General features: G+C 45.2%; 2 protein-coding genes across 2 annotated transcripts in view; both read left to right on the top strand.

The window, feature by feature from the left end:
* The window catches only part of LOC135710160 (uncharacterized), a 28,633-nt gene that overhangs the window by 5,069 nt on the left and 10,371 nt on the right, over nucleotides 1-13,193 (top strand). The window contains exons 7-8 of the mRNA XM_065232673.1: nucleotides 7-327; nucleotides 388-504. Coding sequence (XP_065088745.1) covers nucleotides 7-327; nucleotides 388-504 — 438 coding nt within the window. The remainder of the gene's footprint in view (nucleotides 1-6; nucleotides 328-387; nucleotides 505-13,193) is intronic.
* Nucleotides 9,755-13,193, top strand: part of LOC135710127 (uncharacterized) — a 161,287-nt gene continuing 157,848 nt past the window's right edge. The window contains exon 1 of the mRNA XM_065232615.1: nucleotides 9,755-9,764. The gene's annotated coding sequence lies outside the window, so the exon portion shown is untranslated. The remainder of the gene's footprint in view (nucleotides 9,765-13,193) is intronic.

Here is a 13,193-nt window from a genome sequence, read left to right on the forward strand (position 1 = left end):
CAACAGATAAGTTCAATCCGTTCGACGGGAAGTACTCCGACCCGTTTCAACAGCGACCGCCGCTCAAATTCAACCACCAGCACTCCGACCAAAAACGCCATGTTGCTGCAGGGAGGTGGAACTAGTCACCATAATTCACCCACCCGAAGCAGCCATCGGCGGCGATCGTCGGTGGAAGGCATGATGCTGGGTGACGAACGAAGTCACACCAACATGAGTAGCTTCTACGGCAAGAATTCCGGCGTGGAGGTGCTGACCTGTGCGAGCATTGACGAGATGACGGCCGTCAAGATTCCGGCAGTGTCGTCCAGCTGGTGGTGCATTCTGGTAGGTTTTGTTCTCTCCGGGAAACGAAGTGCGTCACTGACAGACCGGTTTGCTCCACAGGAATTCGAGTGCCAGGAGGTGCGAGAGAACTCGGACGATCTGGTGGTGTTCTTTTCCACTGGTTCAGAGCAGGAACGGTTCCTCTCGATGTTGGAGTCGATCTGGCTTACGAAAAAGGTAGGAACTTTTTTTAAAGGTTTTTTTTGCTTTATGCTGTCAACAATGGTGCCGACCACGTTCAGTCTAAATGAAAACCAAGTGAAGAAGGAGAATTCAAAGGGAATTCTGAAAATAATTCATTCTGAGGATAAATCCAAAAGCACTCTTATCAGTATTGCAAAGAAGTTGTGAGAAACGTAACGTTTCAAGAAAATTGCCAGCGAAGCTTTGAGGTTAATTTCGAAAGAATACTATGGAGAATTTCAAGGTTGTTCCTGTAATCATCTTTAGAGAACTCAAAGGAGAGTTCCTAGGGAATTCTGAGGATCATTTCAAGGAATTCACGAAACTACTCCAAACGAATTCTATGGGACAATTGATGAAATACGTCTGGTTGATAGTGGTGATGAACTAATTTATTTAATTAACATATAGTGCTGACCAGGCATGGAAAATCATTTGCATTCATTTCATGCATTCATTTGCCTCTAACTTTTTTCATTAACAGCATTCCGCAAAATAATGTATGTAGTTTTTGTAGGTTTTGTTATTAGCTACAACTTTTGTTAAAAAGTCAAATTCGTAGCTCTGATGCATGATGAACCAGAGCGAACAGGAGCCACTACTGTTTTTCAGTGAATGTATTTTACATTCACTGAAAAACAGTAACAAGTTCTGACCGCTCTAGTTCGTTATGCATAAGAAATACAGATTTGAGTTTTCAACAAGAGTTGTACTGCCGCTCTTCGCATGTCGGTCCCATAGTCGTTTTTTGCAAAACTGAGTTTTTCAAGGCAAATGGTAGATAATCACCCATATTTTTACAATACTGGATGAACTCAACAACTTTGTTCTGAAAAAGTTTGAAAAGCCAGTCAAATTGGTTGTCCCATCACATAAGAAGCAATGGTACGAAGCAAACATAAAACGCGATTTTCTCGGCTTGCTGATTTTCGCTATGGGACGGACATGCGAATAGCGGCAGTGTAGCTAATAACAAAACCTACAAAAGCTCTTACACATCAGTTATCACCCCATGGCATCATTTTGCGGAATGCTGTCGATGAAAAACAGATAGAGGCAAATGAATGTATGAAATGAATGTAAATGATTTTCCATGCCTAGTGCTGACATACTTTTATCATCACTAATTCGATGGTTACTATGCCAACATCCCCCTTAACCGAGAATGCTTTTAGCTCCAATAGCACGTCTTTCGGTTTCGAATTTGGGAGCCGCAATCGCCTTGGTTAGAAGATCCGCCACTTGCTGTTGACTGGCCACGTGCTGCAAACCGATCATGTTCTCCTCAATTTTCTCACCAAACGAAGGGATGACGAATATCAATATGCTTGCTGCGTGGTGAGTAACCAACCTCTCTTTCAGCTGGATGCATCGCACTCTTATTGTCACAATAGATCGTGACCTTCTCAGAAACGCCGGATAACTCCTGTCGTAGTCCTGCCATGTATTCTGCTTCCGTTGTTCACAAGGCTACTGTGGATTGTCTTCGGCAATTCCATGAAATTGGTCCACCTGACTTCATAAAAACGTAACCAATAATGGACCATGTTTCGATGTCGTTTTCCTAATCCGCATCTCTAAAGCCAGCTAAACCTTAGTGCCTTTAAGGTACCGCAAAATGCGCTTCGCCGTTGTTCAGTGTGGTTTCTCCGGATCACTACAGAAATGGTTGACTACATTAACGGCAAAACTAATGTCCGGGCGCGTGCATTGCGCTAGGAACTATAAACCTCATACCAACACTCGAAATTGAACTCTCTGCATTTGCTCCCGTTCATCTTTGGTGCTTGGACTCATCTGTTTAGTCAGCTTCTGGTTGTGACATCAGATAACGAATGGTAGCATACCGAACCACAGGCGAGTAGGTCTCTTCGTAGTCGACACCATTGACCTGGGAATAGCCTTTGATAACCAAGCGGGCTTTATAAAGCTCTATGGATCCGTCGGGATTTGTCTTCAGCTTATACACTCATTTGCAGCGAAGTGCTTTCCTCCCAACTAGCAAATCGGTGAGCTCCCAGGTCTGATTCTTCAACAACGCTTGATATTCCGCAACCATGGCATTTTTCCAGCAATCGTTTTCCTTGCAAGAAACTGCTTCCTGGAACGTCTGTGGCTCGACATCGCCTGATACATCGCATAACTGTGAAGTTTGTGTGTGTGGAGTATCATGAGGAAGAATACTGAGACCCAAATGAAAATCTTGGTACTTGCCTGGAGTTACGCGCTCCCTCGCACTGCGCCTTACCAACTGTTGTGGGTCCTCTGTTTGTGGAGGGAGCGCAGCAGGTTGAAGATCATGATCGACCAGCATATCATCGGCGTCACTAAATTCGTCAATTTCCGAATCACTGTCATCAGCGGCATCGTCTGCTTGCAGTTTGTTTTCTTTACCATCTACGACTTGGTCATTTGTAGCCTTCATTTTGTTTTGCACAACCATTCCAAAGGGTGTCTCTCGCATCGAGGGATCTGCTTCGCTTGAAGTAACTTTTTCTTCATCCAAGAATATGACATCACGACTAACTGCTATGTCCTGTGTCTTGAAGTTGTAAAGTCTGTACGCTTTTGAATTTACACTTTAGCCTATGAAGATGCATCGTTCTGACTTTGGATCCCATTTCCGTCACTTTTCCTTGGAAACATGCACCGTTGCTTCCAAAAACACGTAGGTGGGATAAGTCTAGACGTTTATTACCCCTCATCGCATATCAGTCCCATATGGATAGGAAATCAAGCAAATATGGTACTGATATGCGATTATGGGCAGTTTACGTGTGAACTTTTCCTCGGGAGTCACTGGTAGACCCTTGGTCGGTGAACGATTAATGGCGTGGCTACTGCTTCTGCCCAGAATCGCTTTTCAAGCTCGGCATCGAACAACATGCTTCTGGCGCGTCCGGTTCATCCGCTCTGCCAACCCGTTCTGCTCCGGATTATACGGAGCCGTAGTTTCATGGTGGATTCCAGCGTGACAAAAGTACCTTCGCATCGCACGATTAACGTACTCCTTGCCGTTGTCCGTTCTAATTCGCTTTATTCGCTCACCTGTCTGGTTCTCAGCATACAACTTCAAAAGCTTCTAAAACATCCGTCTTTGATTTCAGAAAATAAGTATACACCGTCCTGCCAGCATCATCGATAAACGTTAGGATGTATCGGCCTTCTCCTAACGATGCTGTCTTCATTGGTCCACAAAGATCAGAATGGATCAACTCGAACAACTGACTAGCCCGGTGTCCTTTCGCCTTGAACGGTTGTCGGTGATGCTTGTCTTGTATGCACGGAACGCATTTCAAAAAAGTTTCGAATTTCATTCCCGTTACCATAATTCTGAGCCGCTTCATGCCGTCTGCCGAAAGATGCCCCAATCGTCGATGCCACAATTGAAAACTGTTTTCCTCTCGTACTACATGGACTGATGGGTTCTTGATTAATTTCAGTGACATAATTAATGGACCTTCCCTAATGACCTTGCACGATTCTGCATCAACGATAACCTGATGTTCACTCTGGCACATCTTGCTTATAGACAGTAAATTCAATGCTAAATCTGGAACGCATAGCACATTACTCATGGTAATTTCACAAGACGTACCTCCGATATCTGCTTCCAGATTGACGACACTCTTGGCAATGACGGCGGCTTCAATGCTGTTTACGACATTGATGTTGGCCGACATACTCTCTGCTTTCCTCAAAAACCCCTTTGTTCCGGCACAGATGCGTTGTTGCACCGGAATCGAAAATCCAATCGACATCGTCCTTTGTCGACTGCACTGCGTTGAATGCATGGCTTCACCTCGGACTTCCTTTTTCTCACTAGGCTTTCTCTGTGACGCATAGTGTCCTTGCTTCTTACACCGGTAACACTTGACCATTGACATATCCACCGATTTCTGCTCCGGTTTTGAATTACTGAAGAACGCACCGCCACTTGACTTACCATTGGTGCCTACCTTCACGTCCTGCAGGATTTTTGCCTTGACAATTTCTCCAATCCCAGTATCTATTGGACTATTCGGAAGGGCAAAGAAGTTCGACTGAACGGTTTAGCGGTAGACAAATGACTAAATTTTCTTTATTACAGGTATCACTTATATACTAGAACAGGGAATCACTGGTTGCTTCGATTCGGATACTCTAACACTCCTCCTCGACATCGAATGCTAGAATTCCTGTCGCTTCTCGCAGTTTATCCAACTTCACACTGGTTAACGGCTTCGTCATCATGTCTGCCAACATGTCTTCTGTGGGGCAGTACAGCAAACTAATGATGTTCTTGTTCTTCAGATACTTGACGAAACAGTACTTCGTATCCACGTGTTTCGATCGCTGATCCACTTTCTCGTTCTCTACCTGCCGAATGCAGCTTTGATTGTCCTCACGTATGCAGATGGGATGATTGATTTGCTTCCCTAGGTCCTTCAGCAATTTCAGCAACCATTGCACTTCCTGACAAGCCTCAGCCAGGGCGATGAATTCAGATTCAGTGGACGAAAGCGCCACGCATGACTGCTTTCTTGATGCCCAACTCACAACGCCATTACCGAGGAAGATTAGAAATCCAGACGTTGATTTTCTATCTCAGGTGTCCCCGGCCCAGTCAGCATCGCAATAGACCATCAATGCAGCGTTCGATGATCCAAGCTGCACCGCGAAATTTCGTGTGTGGACAAGGTACCGCAGCACCCTTTTGGCTTCAATCCAATCCTTGGTCCTCGGTTTACTAACGGACCGTCCCAGAATTGAAGCGCTGATGGAAATATCCGGCCGTGAGTTTACCGCGATATATAGCAAACCTCCTACCAGACTTTGATAAAGGTCGCCTTTTGGTAGCTCCGCCGAATTCTCCTCCTTTTGCTGATATCCGGGATCCATTGGAATTTTCGAGCCCTTGGCTTCCGAGAGACCAAACTGGCCGGCAAGTTTCAATATGTATGCCTGTTGATTTAAACGGTAACCGTTGGCGGATTTAGTTACCTGAATTCCAAGGAACACTTGAATGTCGCCCAAGACTGTAAATTTGAAGCATCGTTGCAAATCGTGAACTACTTCACGGAACTCTATTTCGCTGTGGCACACGACAAGAATATCGTCAACATAGATGAGGATGAACGATTTCTGTCCCTTCGTTGTCCGGACGTAGAGGCACGCATCTGCCACCGACTGACAAAATCCAGCTTTCTTAAAGACATCGTCAATCGTCCGATTCCATACTCTTGCCGCTTGTTTCAACCCATATAGACTGCGATTGAGCCGGCACACGCCCGTTCCATTCGGACCCTTGGTTTCGTATCCTGGCGGCTGCTTCATGTAGACCTCTTCTTTTAAAGCTCCATACAAGTACGCCGTCTTGATGTCCAGGTGCTTCACCAGAAGCTTACGTTCTGCTGCGATGGTCAATAACGTCCGAAACGTAACTTGACGAGCTACAGGTGCAAAAACTTCATCGAAAAGCCTTGCGCAACCAGCCTGGCTTTATACCGGACAACGTTTCTTGTGGTGTCTTCCTTCTGCTTATACACCCACTTGCATCCAACGGGCTTGCGGTTCTCGGGCAGATCAACAATCTCCCAAGTGTCATTCTCCATCAACGACCGGAATTCCTCATCCATCGCTGCCATCCAATACTCACGATTGATCCCATTGATTGCTTCACGGTAGTTTCGTGGCTCTCGTTCGCCACTAGATGCTGCTTGGACTGTCTCACTATATCGAGCTGGTCGGATACCTTTCGTGGTTCGGCTCGATCTCCTGACTTGACATGTTTCATCGTCGTCGTCCTCGATCAATGTGGCATCTCCATCATCCGATTCGTCATCGTATTCTGAATCGTCCGACGAGATACTTGAGCTCTCATCGTTCGAATTTTCTTCCTCGATCTCACCGACTGGATTGACATCAGTGTTGATTGGTTTGCTGAATTCGAATTCAATCACCTCTTCCACTGGTAGCGGCTGACGATTACTTTCCTTGTAGATCGATCCAAAAAACGATACGCCTTATGGTCCAACGAATATCCAACAAACGTTAGCTTCTTTGCTGTCGGATTCATTTTCTTGCGCTTTTGTTTGGGGACGTGAACGAATGCAGCACATCCAAATGCTTTCAAATGCGCTACGTCCGGCATTGTTCCAGTCCAAAGCTCGAACGGTGTTTTGGGAATTGACTTCGATGGTAACCTGTTCTGTAAATAGACAGCAGTACTTACGGCTTCTGCCCAGTAGCACTCCGGAAGCTTTGCATCGAATAACATGCAGCGACTCATCTCGACCAGGTACCGGTTCTTCCTCTCGGCGACTCCATTTTGCTGGGAAGAGTAGCTGGCGGTAAACTGTGGCTTGATTCCTTCTTGCTTGTAGAATTTCATCAGCTCGTTTCCGGTGTACTCACCACCCTGGTCGGATCGGATGGCTTTCGGCTTTCGTCCGAACTGGGTTTTCACGTATGCCACATATTCCTTCAGCTTCTCTGGAACCTCCTCCTTCTTCCGCAGCAGATACAGCACACAGAATCGACTGTAGTCATCAATGATGGTCATGAAGTACCGATAACCAGACACTGATGCATTGTCGATCGGGCCACAAACGTCTGTGTGCACAATGTCCAGCATTGCACGAGATTTGCGTTCGACCGATTTAGGGAATGACTTTCTGCATAGCTTCGCTCGCTGACAACATTCGCATCCTTGCTTGACTCCGCAGTTGTACACCTTCAAGCCGGTCACCAGATTCTTTTTCAGCATCACGCTTAGAGCTTCAGGATCCCGATGTCCAAATCTTCGGTGCCAGACGTGCTGACAATCAACTTCGTGGTGGTCGTTCACAGCCATCGAAACTTCACAAGTCGTTTTCACCTTATAAAGGCCACTTGTTTTCTCGGCGACAATTACCACGGTACCACCAACAAGAACACGACATCCTCCAGCGTCGAACATCACAGCAGCTCCCTTCTCTGTGAGCTTTGGCACTGACATCAGGTTCATTTCCAAGCTTGGAACAAACAACACGTTGCTTAGAGACACATCGGTTGTTTTTCCGTCTCCATGGTAACACGAAATTTTTCCGCTACCAGCACCTTCGACCTTCGCAACTTTTCCATCAGCCAGAGTAACGGTTTTCACTTGGCTCTTCTGGATTTCCTCGAAAAAATCGGAGTCACAGCACATGTGCGCGGACGCACCTGAATCCACAATCCATTCCGCATGGTCCGATTGCTCATGCACTCCCAAAGCAAACGTAACGGTTTCGTTTTCACTGCGCACGCTTTTCACCTTCGGGGATTTTTCCTTACCGTCAACCGATTCCTTCGCATACAGCCTGCATTCCGATTGCTTGTGTCCAGGTTTCTTGCAGAAATGGCACGTTAACGGCTTCTTCTTCTTCTTCTGGAATCCTGCTTTCATCGCTGAACTTGAAGAACCTTGACTTCGTCTCTTCGCCACTTCATCTAACAGCTTCCCTTTCACCAGCTCCAGTTTCAGCTCCTCATCGGACCGGCTTTCCAGGGCCGTGGTCAACGTATCGAACGAATCAGGCAGGCTCCTAAGAACGAGGGCGACCATTAACGCTTCACCCAGGTTCAGTCCAGCGCACGACAGCTTCGTGAACAACTCTTCCAGCTCGAAAAGATGATTCTGCATGTCGTCCCCGTCGTTGAATGATATGTTGCAAATCCGTTTCAGCAGCGCAACCTTGGAACAAAGGGATGTTTTTTCGTGGTGTTTCTTGAGGCTTTCCCAGGCTTCCTTGGCGTTCTTCGTTTCGCGAATCAGCATGTGTTGTTGGTCTTCGACAAGCAGTGCAATCGTCGCTCTTGCCTTCCGGTCACCGGATTTCCAGCCTTCCGTCACCGGTTCTGGAGTCGCGTCTTCGATGTACCGCCACAGGTCCTCCCTGGTCAGCAGCATCTCCGCCTTGAACTTCCAAACCGAATAGTTGGAATTGTTCAGTTTAACAACCGACACTTTGTTGCCTTCCATGGAACTTCCAGAATTTTCACACTGAAGTGAAAAAAAAATCTTCAAACAAATTCAAACGTTGCTATGCGACGGTTGTCCTGGGCCCATAACCTATTGGACTATTCGGAAGGGCAAAGAAGTTCGACTGAACGGTTTAGCGGTAGACAAATGACTAAATTTTCTTTTTTTTAGTTTAGTTAAATGATCTTTATTTCTTGTGTTTGTGTGGTTTACATGTATGCATTTTTCAAGTGACACAGATGCGTCTTTTCAACTTTAGTACAGTGAGATTTTAATTATTATTTACAGTTTCTAGTCCAATCAGGCCTATTTTAAAGTATGACCACCTTGGTGGGATTGGTTTGATTTGAATTGGAAAAAGGAGACTACTTATAACTACTATTTACAACTACAACTAACCTACAGCTACTATATACACCTAACCTACTATATACAAATTGCTTATCAAAGCATGTTCTGATAAATTACATTTTTCTGCAAATTTAGTCTTAATTTCGTTAATTCTTGAATCTATTTTGGCAATGCCTGCCTCTTCATGTAAATTTGTTATTCTAGTGTCGAAAGGACGATCAAGAACCATCCTCAGCACTCTATTTTGTGCGACCTGAATTTTGTTCCTGTGAGTCTGTGCACATGATTCCCACACCGGAGCTGCGTAGAGGATCGCAGGTGCTATGATTTGTTTGTAGACGGCCAGTTTGTTTACCCTTGAGAGGCGAGATCTGCGGCAAATCAGCGGATACAGACACCTAACCAAGGTAGAACACTTGACTACTGTTTTCTCTACATGCGGACGGAAGAGGAGCTTGTCATCGAACAACATCCCGAGATAGGTTACTTCGGCGGACCACTCAACCCTTGTGCCATCCATGATTACAGTACAAGATGGAGCCGGTTTCAGTTTGGGCGATTGCCGATGGAGGAACATGATCGCTTGTGTTTTGGTGGCATTGATTTTGATTTTCCACGTGGTGGCATAATCAGCAAAGGCGTTAAGGCATCGTTGAAGTTTGTTCGTTATTTCGCGAGGCATCCTTCCTTTGACGGCTATTGCGGTATCATCTGCGAACAGGAAGAACACGCAACCGTCACCGAGGGGAGGAATGTCGGAAGTATAGATGCTGTAAAGCAAGGGGCCCAGCAGACTTCCTTGCGGAACTCCTGCTGGGATGGAAAACGTGTCGGAAAGACAACCATTCAACGATACCTTAAACGACCTTTGCTGAAGGTAGTTACGGGTGATTTTAACCAGATGTAATGGGAAGTTGAAGTTACAAAGCTTGTACACAAGTCCATCATGCCAAACATTGTCAAACGCCTTTTCAACGTCTAACAAGGCCATGGCTGTGGACTTGGATACAGCTTTGTTACTTCGGATGTTATTCATCACCCGTACTAGCTGATGATTGGTGGAGTGCCCCTTTCTGAATCCAAACTGTTCCGGAAGGAGAATGTTATTTTCCTCGACAAACTTGAGCAAACGATTGAGAATGAGTTTCTCGAACAATTTGCTCAGCGCTGAAAGGAGGCTGATTGGTCTGTAGCTTGAAGCTAGCGTTGGGTCCTTCCCGGGTTTGCGGATAGGTATGATTTTCGCTGTCTTCCAGATACTTGGAAAGTAGTGCAGTGCCAAGCATCTGTTGAAGATAGCGGTTAGAAGAGACTGCACTTTCATGCTGAGTCTCTTCAAGATCAAGTTGAATATACCGTCAAACCCGGGGGCCTTCATGTTCTTGGTGCATTTCAGCGCTGAGCAAATTTGTTGTACTGTAATCATATCCGCCGGAGGCACGACACAAGGGGAGGCATCTAGGTTTTGAACGCATTGCGCAACCTGATCTTCGAGCGGACTTTGGATATTCGAGCCAAGCAAATGCGATGAAGCGACATGCTCGCCGATCGCATTTGCTTTCTCCTGTGGGGTGATTAAAAGCCGATCGTCATCATTTTCGACTTTGAGAGGTGGAATGGGTTTGGGATGAGTTTTCAGGACCTTGGCTACCTTCCAGAATGGTCTGGAGCGGTCGTCCAGATTCTGGACAACACGCCCGAAACTTTCATTTCGGAGTGAGTCCATTCTGGAAGCAATCTGTCTGTTCAGATCAGCCATTTCACGTTTTTTGCCCAGATCTCCAGTCCTCTGAAGACTAAATTTTCTTTATTACAGGTATCACTTATATACTAGAACAGGGAATCACTGGTTGCTTCAATTCGGATACTCTAACAGTATCATCACCTGCTTCGGTAGGCCCTTCATCAGCAGACTCGCCAACCAACTATCGTCCACTTAAAATCCTACCTCCGAAAGCTGGTTTCTCGTTGTGAAAAGCTCGTTCACGTAGCACTCCTGTATCGTTTGGCATATGACTTCTTCTTCACGTTTAGCGCCAACTAATCGAATTCCCGTAAGCCATCTCAACAGGCCGATCTTCCTTGTGGATCCACTGTGTTCGTAGGTATTTCGTAGGGTGTCCCAAGCTTCTTTTGCTGTTTTGCCATTCCATACTAGTCCGTAGATCTTGGAATCGATGCTCAGGCCAGGGGCTGGCAAATGTCATTTTCAATGAAAGATCTCACGTGATATTTACAGAGATACTTCTGTCACTATCATTGGATGAGAAAACGATGATTTTCTTCAAAATCTCATCGAATTTTTTGTCATGACAGAACGTGACAGTGTTGTGATCATCGTAATTACTAGCTCATTTAATGCTATTAAAGTTACTTGTACCGAGGAAATCTTAATAATTTATTCACTCTACCGATTACATACGGTTGTTAGCTTAAATTCATCTAAATCAGCTAGAAAAGCTGACGTCAAAACCACATAAGAATTATTCTCATGAGTGCTTGATCATTGAAAAATGACAAGAAAGCTAATGATAGGTAGTTTCGTCTCGTGATAGTGAGAGGACCTGTTTTCTCATCGTCAAATGACGGCCGTGATATTTACCAGCTCTGGCTCAGGCACACCGTAGTTAGAGCCTCGCAAACCTCATCCCTTGCTGCCGGATTGTTCTCCGCTTGGTCCTTCACTGCGCACCATGTCCGTTCCTTGATCAGGATCATCTTGGTCGCGAAAGACCAGGAGCTGTAGTTCTCCAAATTGCGTAAAATTTCCCTTACCGGAAACGATACTGAACTGCCCGGTGAACGACCTCCATTACCTTGGACTGTGGAACCAGCTTGAGATCCGCTACTTTCTCCTCCGTTCATTTCCTTCAAAAAATTTCTTAGCGTTTGTAAAAAAAATCACACCAAACTTCTGTTTCCTTAGCAATTGTCTGGGCCCTAATGTGACAACTCCGTGCCAACATTTCAAAGGGGCGTAATTGTATTTGTAAACAATGGCACCAACAGGTAGAGGAATGTTTTCTCTACAACTAGCATTGTTGATTTGGAGGAGTGAGTTTTTATTTGCGAGAAATCGACGGCTAAAGTCATTGTTTACAAAATCAATTACACCCCTTTGAAATGTTGGTACTGAACTGATGAAACACGTCTGGTTGATAGTGATGTGAAAGATGAACTAATTTATATAATTTATTAACATATAGTGCTGACATACTTTGATCTTCACTAATTCGATGGTTACTACTAGAAATATATCATTTGGGTCTAATTCGGATTTGAAAACGGTTTTCACTCAAGTGCATGCTATTCCTTATATTTTAAGAAAAAAAAATCCGAAACAAATTATTCGTCGCGGTTTCGAAGGAATTCTCGAACTTTTCACTAAATACGACCCACCAAGCGGCGCACAACGGTCTCGTCCACTGTTTTGGCGATTTTATCCCACAATTTTTTCATCTGAGCTGCCGTTTTGATGACTTTACCCTTTACCTTCAGTTTCCTCTTCATAATTGCCTGGTAGTGGGCCTGAACTGGAGACAATTGGGCGGATTGAGGGTTTTCGGAAGAAACTGGCCTCCGTTGTCATTGCACCGTTGTAACCAAAATGTCACCGAACCATCATGTGACTTCGCTTCTGAAAACATTCGGTTTTTTAAACCTCCGATTTCAGCATTTTCTCAGTGACGAAAACCTCTGTCTTCTTGCCGCCGCTGCAAATTCCCTGTCAGATCATATATTTGTCAGCCGAAAAAAGAGTTTGTTCCATTACTAAGAGCAACCGTAACGGTCGTTGTCATTTGCGCGACTATTTTAACAGCGCACAGCGCTCTCATTTTAGTTTAGTCACTCTTCTCCACACCGGTCGCTGCTATCGCGGTTATCAATTTACTCACCGTAGTCCGTACCGGTAGTCAGCATTTTGACATGTCTACGAATAGCAACCTTTCTCTTGCGCTGCTATCGCGCTGCTAAATTTGGTAACGCGCTTCTCACCGGGAAGCCGACTGCTATTTTAGTTACTCGTATGGCAACCCCCGATACGGTAGCTGCGCTATGATGAGGGCTGCTAAAATGAGTTTAGCAGCGTACCGTTACGGTTGCTCTAAGTGGGCCATGGTATACTCAGGCTGTGTTCCATTTGGCGAATTTTCACTTAAACTTGACAGATGGAAAATTTCCAAATTAACCTGCTATTCCAGCAGACTTATATCTGACAGACAAGGAATCAATTTTGACACACACCTTCTCGAAAATTGGCCGATCAACAACAGAGGGATTTTCGAACATTATAATTTAGTTTCGAAGTGTCAAATTTAAGTGAAAATTCACCAAATGGACCACAGCC

Source organism: Ochlerotatus camptorhynchus, unplaced genomic scaffold, assembly GCF_037179485.1.
Source record: "Ochlerotatus camptorhynchus isolate MF236.1 unplaced genomic scaffold, CSIRO-AGI_Acam_v1.1 ptg000370l, whole genome shotgun sequence".
Lineage (NCBI taxonomy): Eukaryota > Metazoa > Arthropoda > Insecta > Diptera > Culicidae > Ochlerotatus > Ochlerotatus camptorhynchus.